At 41.6% G+C, this 15,179-nt stretch overlaps 1 protein-coding gene across 1 annotated transcript; it reads right to left on the bottom strand.

The window, feature by feature from the left end:
• Nucleotides 1-7,632: 7,632 nt before the first annotated feature.
• On the bottom strand, nucleotides 7,633-14,395 carry FOXM1 (forkhead box M1; the record flags this gene model as incomplete). The annotated part of the gene is made up of 8 exons (XM_080635446.1): nucleotides 7,633-8,685; nucleotides 9,049-9,218; nucleotides 9,663-9,741; nucleotides 10,649-10,693; nucleotides 11,238-11,366; nucleotides 11,771-11,986; nucleotides 12,207-12,355; nucleotides 13,843-14,395. 8 exons carry the CDS (start codon nucleotides 14,393-14,395, stop codon nucleotides 7,633-7,635), a joined length of 2,394 nt encoding a protein of 797 aa, XP_080491572.1.
• Nucleotides 14,396-15,179: the final 784 nt, after the last annotated feature.

Raw genomic sequence — 15,179 nt, 5'->3', positions numbered from 1 at the left:
TCAAGCATCAGTGCTCACTGGCTAAATCTTTAAAGACATGCTGTTGTGGATGGTTCTTCAGGAATAACTCCTCAGTTCTGCTTAGTGAATTAGCACCTTCTCCACATTGTGTTTTTTCCTTATTGGTAGGTGCAAGACACTGGTCTCACCCCTAGTAAAACAGTCAAACCCAAACCCTGAAAACAGTGTTTCACATTTCTCATGCTTTTTTGTGGTATCAAATCATTTTGCCCCACCCTTAAACGTAAAGGACTGTTGAATGTGTGACTATGATGGTCCTTATACAAACTTGTCCTGTTTTTCACCCTCTCAAACAGCCTCAAGTTGCACCAGGTGAAGTTTAAATTGGATGTTAGGAAAAATTTCTTCCCTGAAAGGTTTGTCAAGCCATTGGAACAGGCTGTCCAAGGAAGTGGTTGAGTCACCATCCCTGGAGGTATTTAAAAGATGTGTAGATGTGGCACTTCGTGACATTGTTTAGTGGTGGAGTCGGCAGTGTTAGGTTTACAATTGGACTTGGTGATCTTAAAGGTCTTTTCCAACCTAAATGATTCCATGATTCTATGTCTTCTGACCCATGTCTCCATTTGGCTCTTTGGGTAACCTTCTCATCAAGGTCTGCCTTCTTATCATCCACTCCCTGAAGCCCAGCAGAAGTCACACAAGATTGCTCATGTTCACATGCTCAGCTGCTGGCAGTCATGAAGAGCAAGTTCAGAAAGAAATCCTTATATACTCAGCAAGTCTGTGCTGGAGCACACTTTATACTGAACTAATATCTTCTCAGGTTTTAGTTGCCAACTATGATTCTGCTAAGGATGTGAAATAGATTTTCCTAAAGAATATTTATAACAGCCAAAAATTGAAAAATTTTCATTCAGCTCACAAAAAGGGATACATCAAAGCCAAGAAGGACACCCTGAAAAACTCCCTCCACAGCAGGGAGGCCCTAGGTCTCTTGAAAAATGTTTGCTCTTAATTTTATTATTTTTTTTTAAAACTTGAGCAAAATATTCTTTCCTGTCACATATAGAAGAAATCAAACTGTTTGAACCAAATGCCTGGTGTTCCCTGCCCCCTCCTTCCCCACTAGAACAAGGATAACTCTACCAGAGAGTGATAGTATGAATATTTTCTGCTCAAAAAATCAGGATTTAATGATGGAAGCACCAGCACAATAGTACTGTTCATACATAAGCATTTTTGTGTATACAATGTATATAAAGTGACAGATAGACAGAGGATTTGATGGATAACAATGATAGTTCAACAACGTAATTTATTTTAAATTATAAATACTGGGTTCCTTTGGTTCTTTAGCCTTTAGGCTGCATTCATACATCATATCACCCAGCTGGTCTCTGCGTTCTTGATGGCTAGGCCTTGGCATGATTTGAATGACAACTGAGATGATTATCTCATGATCTCCTGACTCCAGCAATCAAGATTTTAATAAAAATAGCAAACAAATCAAAACCGAGATTCAGCTATGGGAAACAGCAAACCAGCTCTTATCATTGTATTATGCCAGTTCCATGAGCCTGCAAGAGGAATGCAGGCTGTCAAGCAATAATTAGCTACAGGGTAGAGCTCCTGAGATTAGACCATTTTGTGGCATTGATATAATCATTTGCAAATACTTGGAAAAGGATATTGATACTGTGGTGCTGAAAACATCTTCAGTGATTCTATGAGCTGCAAGTGATGCACTTTGTGGTGTTAGTTCTGTTGCATTCCTGACATTTCTCACCCTCCTATCATGGGATGCTAAATACATCAAACACTGTTAATTATCCAAAGTTTTAAGGCTACATTGTGATTTGAATTTATAAAGGGATGACAGGGGTTCCAAGTAGCCTTTGAGGCAGAGAATCATTAAGACGTATTGAAAATGAGAAGAGGGGCTGAGAAGGAGGGGGTGAAGGTCTACAGAGAGCACGTGTATGTGCCCCAGAATTATCTAGCCAGCAGGGTGGGGGTTTGGAGGATGGGGATCATCCTGATCTGCATGTAAACTCTTGGGGTGATAAAAGGAAACATAGAGACATAGTCTCCTGGGAGACTACTTCTGACAGAAACTGCAAACCTGAAAGCCCTGTTTAAAGGTCTGGCAGGACTACGGATGGCCTGACACATGGAGCACCATGGTTTTTCCCAGCATCTGAGCCTAACCTGTAACATGCCCTCTGTCAAGAGAGGGGGAACAGACACTGCATATGGAGCAAAGATGAAGTAGGATGTGGTCATGAAGAACATGACAGAACTGAGAGATTCTAAATGGAGAAACAGCAGTAGCACAGATTACATATGGGCACTTCCAGCCTACATGAAGTAGCCCTACGAAGGTGACAAAGTTCTTGACAATCAATATATTTATTAAAGTTTCATGTACTGTTGACTGACAAATGCCCAAAGCAATTCCTCTCCTAGTTACCTCTCTATGTGTAATAACAGCTAAGCAGGCAAAATTTTAACTGCCCCAAACAAAAGCTTTTCTGAAGTGAAGCTTGAATTGAAAAACGCCCACTGATAATTCAGGACAGATTATACCGCAACAATGACATAACCACCCCTAAGTCTAGTGTTTCAAGGCTTAAAAATATACATGCATTATTCAGAATAGAAATTGAAGTTGGAATTTCATACCGTTCCACAATCCAAAATAACTTTGTGCATAGACAAACATGTAATCTCAGAATTCAGATTTAAGAAATATATAAGTAACCTAAATGTTTCACTCCATGAAAAGAAGCATAGAGTTGTGATGGGATGCTCTGCCCTGTTGTGTAATGATATTATCCAAAACTTTACTTTTATTAAAACTTACACAAAAATACATAAAATGTGAAAGAATACAGTACACCAATAAAAGATACCATATTGGGAATGAAAAAAAAAATCATTCTATGGAAAATATCAGCAATATTAAGAGTTTCCTCTGAAGATGAGGGGTTTTTTGTCCTACTGGAAAATTGGTCTATCCATTTTTCAAACAGTCCCGACGTTAATGAGCCAGAATCTAGTTTGTAACCACAAAATTTTCGTTCTACAAATTACATTACTAAATAAACAAAGGCTCTTTTGGAAGGAACCTCCTATATGTCCATTAAAAAGTAACAGAGACCCAAAGCAGGGGACATAAACCATACATGGCTGATTGTAGTTTAATAATAATTTCTACTGACTGTTTTGCTTGACTTTCTGAAATAATGTAATTAAATTGTTTCTGGTATAAAATAGGATACATCAAAAACAAAACAAAGGAAGCAGACATGGAGGGTATATAATTCTGATGGTTTATCTTTCATGCAAACAGTTTACCAATGTGATCTATGTAATACTTCCCATAGATTTTGAGGTGTGGAATAGAATCTGCTTTCCATAATCTTTTGCCTCTACTGGTAAACTGTGTGTCAGGGTATTTTATCATCTTTATTTTTCCAAGAAAAGTTATAACTGAAACTCAAGGACAACTGTATCATCTGAACTGCATCAGTAAATCACATTCATGGCCTTTACATTCTAGAACTCTGCTTGTATCAAAGCAAGAAATCAGTATGAGATGACTAGTGGAAGCAGGACACTTTCTTCTTAGTCTCAGGCAGCTAATACTTTGTTATACCCTGAATATCTTTTTATCCAGTTGTAGCTCACCTCTGCTTGAAAAACAGGAGTGGGGAGAGAAGCTGGTTTTGTTCAGGAACAAGCTCACATTTGTGACAGGACAAACCTGTCATTATGCTCTCTGAATCCATACAGTGTTTTAATGAGAAAGTCAAGTATTTTACTAAAAAAGATATTTCCACCTTTGTTTCGAGCTACAATGCCCTCTGGTAGAAATACAGGCCTGGCACCCTCCCATTAGGATCACTGGCTTGTAAAGGCAGCTTTCTTTCTTCCAAATGGGGAAGGGCTTGAGTTCTTCCTCCACCAGACAAGTTGCAAAAGAAAAAAGGTGGTAATGATCTTCACTCGCCTCATGTCAGGAGGTATCTGGTCCTTTTCTGCTGACAAAATGGAGTAGGAGGAGCCCCTCTCAACCAGTGAAGGGGAATTACTTTCCCATTTGCATCTATCACGTTCCTTGCTAGGTATAGAGCAGAATTTTCAGAGGAGGGGAGCATCTGCAGCACCTGCTGGCTTGCTGTGGATGTGTGTTTAGATTCCTTGAAAATTATATCTTAAATTAATGTTTTCTGTCACTGGCTAGAAGGTCTTAAAGAGCCTGCTCTGTTACCAGAGCTCAAGGACAGTCTTGGGATGCTCCTGCACATTATTCAAAGACCTCGGGAGAGCTACACAAAGGTGTGAAGAGCTATACCTACCTGCTCTTCAGCTACAACAGGTTCATATACAAGAAGTATAGCTCTGCTTTTACTGAAGGCTGGGAACAGGCATGCACTATCTTACAAGATCACATTTCTACACTATAATCCAAATACTGAGCCTGCAGAGGGACAAGTGATACCTGCCTTCTGGCCTCTTACCTCTCTCTGTATACATCTCTATTCTGAGCCTGCTTCATTGCTCTGCACTTAACCATACAATTCTTTGCCTGGTTACAACCTCCTATACTACACAGACCTCCTGTTTCCTGTGAGTTTTCAACATGACATTGCCCTGACACCCCTATCGCAAATGCCAGAAGTAAGATTTTTATTCACAAAGCCTTAACCATGTTTCCCATTCTTCCTTACAAAACACTTCATTTCCCTCTTGCTATTACTGTCGTGTGACAGTCAAGCCTTTTACTGGTTACAACCATAGATCACTTTTGAGAGACACTTTTCTTGACAGCACTGTCAAACTGCTTTATTGCTGTCACTTGCTGAGCAAGTGTGACTTGGTATGTTTTGTGTTATTCCTAAACCAGGCTAAAGCTTTAAGTAAGCACCCCATATCAGCAGTAAGGAAGGAAGTATGTGATGGAGCTACTGCAGGGAGGACATTGGGATTCTTCTGGTCAGGCTGTTGTAAGCCCTTCACCTCTCCCTGTTCAAAAGCAGAAAGAGGTGGTATATGTACAATTTTCAGATAACCTCCAACTTCAAAAGGTACAGTTACTCACTGAAAAGGGTTGCAGAGGGAGACACTGGCAAAAAGCATGCCAGAGCAACAAAGTCTGCCAACTTCATCCAACATCCTCCAAATTGTTGCTTTGCTGAGCAATAAGAAGCACAGCTCTCTGATTCTCTGTCTCATGCCATGCTTATTTGCCTTCCAACACCAGAGCACATTTAATCTTGCAGATTTTCTGTGGGCTAAGTCTGGGATATTAAGAGCAAGTGTCCTTCTTCCTTTGTGACAACAGAGATGTGAAACAACTTACTGCTAAAGACGCAAATATCTGATTTCTACATTTGAACAACTTTTCTTTATAGTAGTTTACATGCTGCAACAACTCATTCACATAGTGAAGACAAGATGCGCTGTGTAGCTTTGATCAGTTTTCATAGCAGCCTGTTATGATTCCCTGGTCAGAGAATGACTTAAATCCTGTCTGGAAGACATTAACTCCTTCATGGAGGATGTTAGCAGAGAAGGAATCAAGACCTCCTGCCCACACAGGCAGTATTGGCAAATCAAGCCTAAACAAAATGCATACCACCACCACCACAGCAGTTCTTAGTCCTAAGCTTTCAGAAATCTTTTTTTATTTCATGTTTAGTGGTAAGGAAACCCCAAGACTCAATCAGAAGTGATGGAACTTCAACTTGTAATCACTGACAAAAATCTTCTGGTCTGAAATTCACATGGCAGCCTAGTAAAGCATTTTTTACTGTTGGCCTCAAGCTGAGCAGCCACTTGTGTTAGGCAGACAGAAATGCAGATCTGGGAGTCCAGTATTGCTCCCCAGAAAAACTGAAATAATAATCACCAACACAAAGTGCTTGAAGCACCTTCTAAGGGCAAATAGCCTTTAACGTACACACAAGAGAACAGCAGTTCTGAAAACCACACACATCTAAATCTGATTTTTTTTTTCAAGGCCAGGTTGGATGAGGCCTTGGGTGGCATGGTTTTGTGTGGGGTGTCCCTGCCCATGGCAGGGGGGCTGGAACTAGATGATCTTAAGGTCTTTTCCAACCCTAACAATTCTATGATTCTATGACTCTATGATTTTGTGCATATTGGGAAAGGTGGAAATAAAAGATTTTTGTACGAGACTTGTTTTGCATTTATAAAATACAGAAACTAGACTGCTGGAGCTGTTCTGATGTTTTAGACTAAGGCTGCTTTTTTCTGACTTGTAAAGTCAGGATTTACCCATGAACAGCAGGAAAAAGTATATTAGATGAAGGAAGGTGTTGAGTAATCAAACTTAATGCAAAATGGCCAACATGGCTGAGGAATACTGAAAACTTCCTAATGATCACTTACTTAGCACAGAAAACACACACAATAGACAAACAAAAACTGTTTTTTCATGCTATGGCCCAGCCTGAGCATGCTGATGAGAGTGAAAGCAGTAAAGAATACTTGGCTGTGTTCCCACAGAAGCTTTATTGAGTATGTAGATACATGAGCCATCATTTGCCTAAAAGCAGAAGGTTCAGGTCTTTTTATGGCAATTTCCTTTTTTGACATGAGTTCTAGGGAACTGGGATGAGTTGTCCTATTGCACTAAGAGAAGCATACCTTGCGTTTCCAGAGGTTGCTTTTCAGTGGAAATACCAGCATTCACTTTATAGGATTCTTTAACATTTTTAACTTATGATTGTAATAACGGCAACTTTAACCAGTCAATAGAAGTCCATCTTAATGCAACAGTGACTCTATCTAATCGTTTAGGTACCTAATAGCAGGAGTCTGGAACCAGAAGAGCTATTGAGTTTGATCCAAGCTCTTTTCCATTCCAGCCTCAGAAAAGGAAGCCAAAACAAAATTTTACGCTTCAATCCAGATAACAAACTATTTCACTTTGACTTGAATCATATAAAGGTATTTTTTCAGATTTTTTGCCCCAGGAACATTCAGAACAGCCTAAACCAATGTGTTTCTGCAGTCAAAGAAGAAAAAAAGTATTTTTAGCTGTCACCTAGTGTAGAATACAGGAGATGTGGAACATACAGACAACACTCTAAGACAAACCCTTTACCAGCCCAAATATTCACATAACCCTACAAGAATAAAATTATATTATTATAATTAAAAGCTAATTTAAGGAATGTACAGTATTTACAGCCATGAAAATTACACAGAAGATACTAAGTAATAGGAGAACAAAGTGAAGGGAAGTAAGGACAGAGCTAGGAGGAGGTTCCCAGGCTCTTTCCTATCGTACATAACTGAGGAGTGTATCCATTTCCTCTGATACTTTGAGTAGCAAATGCCATTCAGGGTCTACATAGATGTTCCCTTGATAATCTCTCTCTAGGAACCATTCTCTAGCACAGGGTTAGAGATCTTCTATCTTATTCCACATAAAATCTATTGCAACATATAAAGGGAGCTCATAGCAGCCAATGGGCCTCTCTCCCAGCTTAGCAGGAGTCAATAATGCCCTGTGTTACCATGCATTTGGTATTTAGTCAAAAGCAGACAGTCTTCCTAGACTACATGAACAGATCTCAGAAGAGTAGAGTGCTTTCTGTAATATCAGAACAAGCCAAGTTCAGTCCTCAGGCCAGTTTACTTCAGTTCAGGTATAAGATGAGACCAACTAATGTCTGTTCCTAAGTTTTCATCCTCAAGACCAGGAAAGCTGATATCTAGGAGAATTTTGCTCAGGCTGTCATTCATGGTATCAAGGATGAGGCCTTCCATGAGCGAACGGTTTTCAGTAAAGCCAGAAGCTGGCAGTTCAACAGATAATTGCTTAGTAGACTCATGAGTAAAAGCTGGAGAGCTCGTGAGGGGGATGTGCACCATATCACTGGATTCTGTATTGAGCAGTTCCCGAGGGGACTCAAAGAGGGGATTTTTAAGAGGTGTGGTGTTAAAACCCAGCAAGTCCTGGTTCTCCCGGAGGGGGGTGAATGGCAATTGAAGGGTTCTCACTGGACTGAAGTCCAGCTCATGACTTTCCTTGGTTAAGGATGCTGGCTTCCAGGGGTCAAGGCCCCCTAGTGGGGGGGTAGTAGCTGCTGAAACTTTGCTGGGAGTAGAAGAAACAGGCAATTTGCTGAACATCTCCTTGACTGGTGTTTTAAAAGGCCCCTCTTCCCCCTGTGAGCAGCTGAGCTGTGATGCATTCTCAGGAGGTTGGCTTTCCTGCAGGAAGGGGTAGTCTGCCCCTAACCGGAAAGGGTCAAAGCCATTGCTTTCTGGCAAAACAAGGACAGGCTCTTCCGAGCAAGGCAATGCTAGGCGTTGTTTCCTTCTGGATCTGCTCATTTCCCGCCTTTCCCGTCTCTTTATAACTAGAGTGTCAGAAACAGTCTTAGATGGTGACTTCAGTAGGGTGAATTGTTTCTTCTCCTTTGTGGATGAGACTGGGAGGAACAAGCCTGGGTCTTCCTTTACTGTTAGGGTTGAAGCAAATGGGGACAGCCAGTCATCCAGTTGAGAGCCTTCTTCCTCGTTAATACAGATGCTTTCAGGGAAAGAAGCTGATCCCTCACCCGGCTGGGAGCTGCTCTCCTTTAGGCAATGGGTTGGGGAAAATAAACCTTCATTGCATTGACTCTCCTCCTTGACAGCAGCCATGGTTAGAGAGGATGACTCTTCTGTAGAGAGTGACATCTACAAAGAAACACAAGTGATATGGAGTCAGTAACCAAGGATCTAATCCCCCCAAAATCCAAATGATAGTGAGAAGAGACTACATGAAAATAAATGCTCTTTCAGAAGAAGTTCCCTATGTTACATGTCTCTTCAGAGCTATCAAAAATATGAATGTTTTAGGGGCAAAACAAGCCATTTCTTCCATTCTTATTTTTTCCACATCCAAGTAGTAGAAAAAAATTGTCTTAACCAATTCATAGAGCCTTTGGCCCATAGAAAGCCAGAGCTATAGTAAAGAAAAATAAACAAGCCCCCTCCCACCCGATGCCCCCTCCTCCAAAGGAACCAAACCAAAACATCCTTAGAAAACAAGAAACCAACCTTTGGAGCGATGCGCACACGCTTATTGCTTCGGAAAGTCTCTGTGCTGTTGATGGATGTTCCCTGTGCCATGGATACAGACGGCTGCAAGACAAGAGGCTGACTCAAAGGAAACTGGATCGGAACCAGGTAGGAGTTGATACGAGGAAGCAAAGGCTTCATCTTTCGGCCTGGAAGGGAAAGCAGACTTGCTAGCCTCTTGCCCTCTCTTTACTACCTCTTGAAACCCAGGCATCTAATAGAAAGTCTTTCTAAATGCCCCAAAATAAATATCCAGAGGTAGGCTCACCTGCCTTCTCTGCTAAGTTTGAGGATACAAATTCCAAGCTGGAAGGCCTGATGAACAAGAAAGTAGTCCTTCATACAGATCATAGCCCTCAAGTTGGGGCAAGCTCTGCTTTCACTCCATTTGAGTACCCAATTCCCTTTATGTCTCCATCACATCCTCTCTCAAATACAGCAATACTGCCTTCAGCTCCAAACCTGAGAGTAGGAAGACTAAAAGCTGGTGAACCTGAATAACAATTTCCACTGTTATTCCTAAGGGAATCTGGGAGAGCACCCCAGATTTCTGAGACTAATTCTTTTTGGCCAAGGATGATACAGACACTCACGTGCATTCGGGGGTTCAGTTTTGCTACTGCTGTTGCTTCCCATATTCTTCTGGGGATCTGGAAGATGTCTTTTTTGCTGCTGCAGTCATTGTGAAATAAAGAGGAGAAGGAGAAAAGAAAGAGATTTAAAGAGAAAAATCCAACTTTATTCTGCTGCCTTACGCAGAACTGAGAATCCAGAAGCCTATGCTTCGCTAATACAGAGAGAGCAGCCGTTAGCAACCAGCATTCATGCCAGCTCTAGCTCTGTGCCACTTGCTGTTTTGCAGCCGTGCCATCTCAAAGCCAGCTGCCAACCAAAAGCTGTGTAGAAAAAAAGATGGCATGACAGAGTTGCTCCAGCTGCAGACTCTACTGCAGAAGTGACCTAGTTTCAATGTCCTCAGTGCCCAAGGAAAGGCAAATAGGGTAGCTTTATTGTATATTTGATTTCTATACAAACCACAGACCAGATAGATGTTCAAATGAAATAGCAGAGGCAACAGAGGAATGAGAAGTCTAAGCAGACAGAAAGAAGGCCAGGGCTGTAGCCATGTCAGAAAAGTGTTTGGCAGCTTGCAAACCTGCCATTGTTAAAACTGATGAATGCAAAAGAAAGTGCAAACAGATTCCTTCTGAGAGTCACAATGCACCTGGGTTACAAAATTAAAAAGGAGCACGAAGATATCCTATTCTTTCTGGATCTGAACCCCAAAGCAGATTGGGACTGCTGCTGTGGAGATGAGGGTTTTACCAGAAATCTCTGTTTGGGCTTGTTCTCTGAAGCCTGTTGGTACCCAAGCTGCACAGCTCTACCAGCTGTAGAGACAGCATATAATCTGAAGGCAATTAACCTTTGGCTCAACTCCATTCCCCAAAAAGGGTGTGCATGGAGCTGTATGATTAGGTGCAGCAGTGACCTAGTCCCCCTCCCAAAACCTCTTGTTCTTTCCTTCAGTGATTGGCAAGAGCAGAATGGAAGCCCCAGGCCAGAGGGTAAGTCTTACTGATTCAGAATGCTCAGGCGATGTTGGTGACCGCAAGTCCAGCGGCTGGTGGCAGCAAGGCATTGAGGGGGAAAAAATAAGATGAAGTTATCAACCAAAGGGGGAACAAATGGGACTTTTTAAACTTGTATTATCTGAGCAAACAGGAATCAATCTATCTGCCCACCCACTGCAGAAAACACAGAAGCATTTAAACCTATACCGCACTCAGAAACTCAGTTTCTCCCACAAAACAGTACTTCTTCAAATACCTATCTGGGATAGGGCAATTCTACTCTATTACTCTCTAATCAAACAGCATAGGAACCCCTACTTGATTTCAGTGGAAAGCTTCTCACTAAGAATTTAAATCATTACATTTGGCACATCACCTGAAGAATAAATACATCCCACAGAAGTTCCAGATCACATGCACAGACAAATGCACCTTTTCTTTCAATACAGAGCTTTTGTCTATTTATCAAGAGAAATGACTGAATCCAGCTTCTACAAAAAAAACTGAAGTCGAAACAGTTTAACCTTCCTGTAAAAATAAGGTGTATCTGGATACCGTGGCATTTAGGAACTAAACTTTGCATGAGGCACTCACCTTAAATACCTGGTCCAATGTTAGGCAACGGTTTGCATCAGGATGAATAGTCCAGAATGAAATTTTACCATTAGCAGATGTTTCACGGACAAACATATCATGAAGGGACAGGTTGTGCCGAATGGAGTTCTGGGGGGGAAAGAAGCATGGGGGAGGTTGAAAAGTGGTAATTCCATTATTAGCACAGCAAGGCCTACCTCAGCCCTGGCAGAGGGATTAGATTCCAAAGTGCAGGCAACATGTACATTCATATTTACTGCATACCCAGCCAACCCTGTCATCAATCTCTTATTCTACTTGCTCTTGAGATCCCTATTGTTTCTCCAGTGATCAAACATCACATCATCTTGCCTAAGTGGAATGAAAAAAGGGATACAAAAGTGGAACAGGGAACATCTGGAATGAGAGGGTACATGGAGTGAGGTGTTTAATTTCCACTTCGCTCTGCAGGCTGGCTAACTCTTCATTTTCACTCAGAAAGCCTATAGAACACCACCATGTGGCCCTCAGCAACTTGAAAGCCTGCTTGTTACCTTCCAACCTGGCTTAGCCACATGTTTAAAATATGGGAAATGATCCTCAATCCAGGTATAGATATCCTTTAGAGTCATACGCTTCTTCTCAGTGCTGTTGATGGCAAACTGGATCATGGCCATGTAAGAGTAAGGAGGTCGTTCTGATAGTGAATCCTGCCATGAGGCAGCAGCAGCGGCAGTAGGAATATCAGCAGCAGCAGAATCTTCTTCAGTCTGAGAGATGAAAGGAATGATACATTAGTGCTCAGAAAGTTGACAAAGAAGGGCTGTGGAATATCCCTGGATCTTACAGGTTCTGTTATTCAAATCAGAAAATGACAAATTCAGGTTACTTAGAGATGGTGATACCTAGTTTTTGCAAGTCTTCTGATGCACATGGATTACTTCCCTACCAAAAGTTTTAGCACATGCTCTGTTGTCTTTGCCTACTTACCTTGATTGTTTCCTGCAGAGGCATCTGGTTCTCTTTCCCTGTGTCTTGCTTCACAGAACAGGGACTTAGCCCATCAGATCTCATCTTCCCCAGCCACTGGATGTTAGTGAGACTATTGTCCAACACAGAGCTCGTTGTCTTGCCACTGCCTGTGGGGGTAACAAGCCCATATCTCTGCTTACTCATAAAGTAACCCTCTTTCCCCTTCATCTCAAGTGCCAAAAGGAAGGAAGTAGTCACACTTCTAGAAGATGTATGCACATCTCAAGATAGTGACAAGATGGTATTGCAATTCTAATGTTTCTTGTGGAAGGAATTCAACCACCATTTTGTCTCTGTCTTGCCCAGAGAAGCTGTGGCTGCCTCATCCCTGGCAGTGTTCAAGGCCAGGTTGGATGGGGCTTGGAGCAACCTGGTCTAGTGGAAGGTGTCCCTACCGTGGCAGGGGGTTGGAACTGGATGAGCTTTAAGGTCCCTTCCAAGCCAAACTATTCTATGATCTAGTAGTACATGCTCCATCCTTGGCAGTGTTCAAGGCCAGGTTGGACAGAGCCTTTGGCCACATGTCACGCAGGGCTCTGTCCAACCTGGCCTTGAACACTGCCAGGGATGGAGCATTCACAACTTCCTTGGGCAACATGGTCTAGTGTGAGGTGTTCCTGCCCATGGCAGGAAGTTTGAAACTAGGTGATCTTAAGGTCCTTTCCAACCCTGGCTATTCTATGATTCTATGACCTGCCCAATATCCGCAGCCTTAAAAACAAACATTCAAACCTGTCTATTGCTCTCAACAAAACCAGGACAATATTGATCCAGTACATCAAGAATTCAAATATGTTTAGTTAGTGGATGAATATAGCAAGCAGAGGCCAAGGAAAGTAGTGACAAACTCCAACTGAAAGCCCTAGCTCACAAGACCCAAGCCAGAACTTTTGATGTCTCCAGGTTTTTGAAATGCATCAGTGAAAACTAGCAGTTTTGTTATTTCTGGTGAGGTTGGTTGTAGCACTGCAGCTATTGCAGACATCTATGGGTTTCTATCAGACAGTACTATGCTGTGGGATAAGGTTTACTACAGCCCAAAAGCTACACAGCTATTTGAAGTTGCAAATCCAAATCTGATCTGAGCAGTGTTTCAAAGTAAAATCCAACCCACTTCTAACATTTACTCATCAGCTTCATGAGACAGCCCAGGGGGAAACAAACTTGACACTTAGTTATTAAAGGATGGAAATAATCTCTTTTTCACAGCTCTAGGCCTGTATGTTTTGTCACTGACTAGGGTGCCCTATGTTAGTATTGAATACAGCTATAACCCTTTTACTAGAAGAAACTTAGTCTTTTTTTTTCTAGACTTCACTTCCTTAAGCCATTTTTTTCTGCCAACACTAAAATTTTGCTTTGCTATACACCTTTATTTACCATCTCTTCCATCAAAAATATATCCACTAGGATCCTTCAGATTTCACTGCATATGCATAGCTATGTAGATTATTAGAATCAAATCCATGCTATTTGGTAATTAGCAAAATAGTTCTTGTTATTGCATACTGAGATCCAAGCACTACACTCATCGGCCCACTTCACATCTCTTCATCTATCTGTCAGGACTAAAAAAAGGGTTAAGATTACATACTGTTGCTCTCTTGTTCCTGTCCAGCCATGGAATCAATTCTTGAATGCCAGAGCATTGTCCCTCCTGCAAGACCAGTTGTTTGTGTAACATTCCTCTCTCTTTCTTGACCACCTGCTGCCTTAGTTATTGTACTGGGTTTCTTCTCTGATGAGAGATGCTGTGATGGTGTTGGACCTGCTGAACGGGATGTGCCCCCACTGCTAATGAGAATGAATTTGTTGGGCCCATTGTTGCCACATTCTTTTCCTTTTGCTGTCAGTGCCTCTATGATGCTCTGGATATCTGCATCTGTAGGGATGGCCACCACTTGTGTGTTGGGCATGGTAGGATGGTCAATTATCTTTATTCCTGTTGGGAATTTCTGCAGGCCACAGTCCATTTTGTCTCTGGGTTGGCTGTTGTGCTGGTCCTGCTGGCTGACCTCCTGCTTAGGAGTGTTTTCATCCTGGCCACTGTTCTCATCTCTTGCTGAGGTACTGGGCACATCATTCTGTGGAAGGGTCAGTTTCCGTCTTTTGAGAATTAAGGGCCTGCGAGGGCTGGTCCTCATCATTGACCTCTACAGTCACTCTCCATTGAAAAGGATAAGAAGAAATCCTGCAAAGCAAAAGATACCACATATGAGTGCAGGGGGCAGGAACAATTAGGAGAGGTGCAGCAAATCATGCAGAGCTCCTCACATCGAGCACGTTTTCAGCAATTGCTACAAAGCTAGCAACAAGGGAGGATAATAATAATAATAATAAAAAAACATTTAATAAGACTGAAGAGGCTCCTGGAAAACAGCACTGTACCTCCTTTGTCCACACTTTGTGGTGATCTCAGGAGAAATATTTGCAGAGTAGATAATCTGCATCACAAGTTGGGAGCCACAGAGTACATTGTAATGAGGGAAACATACATACGTACTTTACAGAAAGGGAGACTAAGACTTAGGAAGGTGTAACATAGAAATAGTAATCCAAATTCTTATATTTCATTGCTGTAACCAGATTACATGACTTTAACGAAAAGGGAATTTAACAGATAATTTAAGATCTGGGAAGCAACGACTGTCCCAAATACTACAAAAGCACACAGTAAATGCAGCAGAAGTTAGGTGCTTTAAAGTAAATGTAAAGCAAATGCTTTAGTTATTCTTTCTGTAGATTTGTCAAGAACCACATAATTTTTTCACTGGGCATCATACAATTTAGATGTCAAACTTTTAGACAGCAGATGGTTTAGGTTATAAACCTGAGAAGATAAAATTTAGAGATACTGCATCCAGGGTAAGATGCAGCATGTCCCTTCTAAGAACACCACTTATAAATATCATGCAATTCAAGAAATACATG

This window comes from Psittacula echo (genome assembly GCF_963264785.1).
Source record: "Psittacula echo genome assembly, chromosome: 1".
Classification (NCBI taxonomy): Eukaryota; Metazoa; Chordata; class Aves; order Psittaciformes; family Psittacidae; genus Psittacula; species Psittacula echo.
The sequence above is the reverse complement of the archived record's forward strand: the minus strand, read 5'-3'. Positions and strand labels throughout refer to the sequence as shown.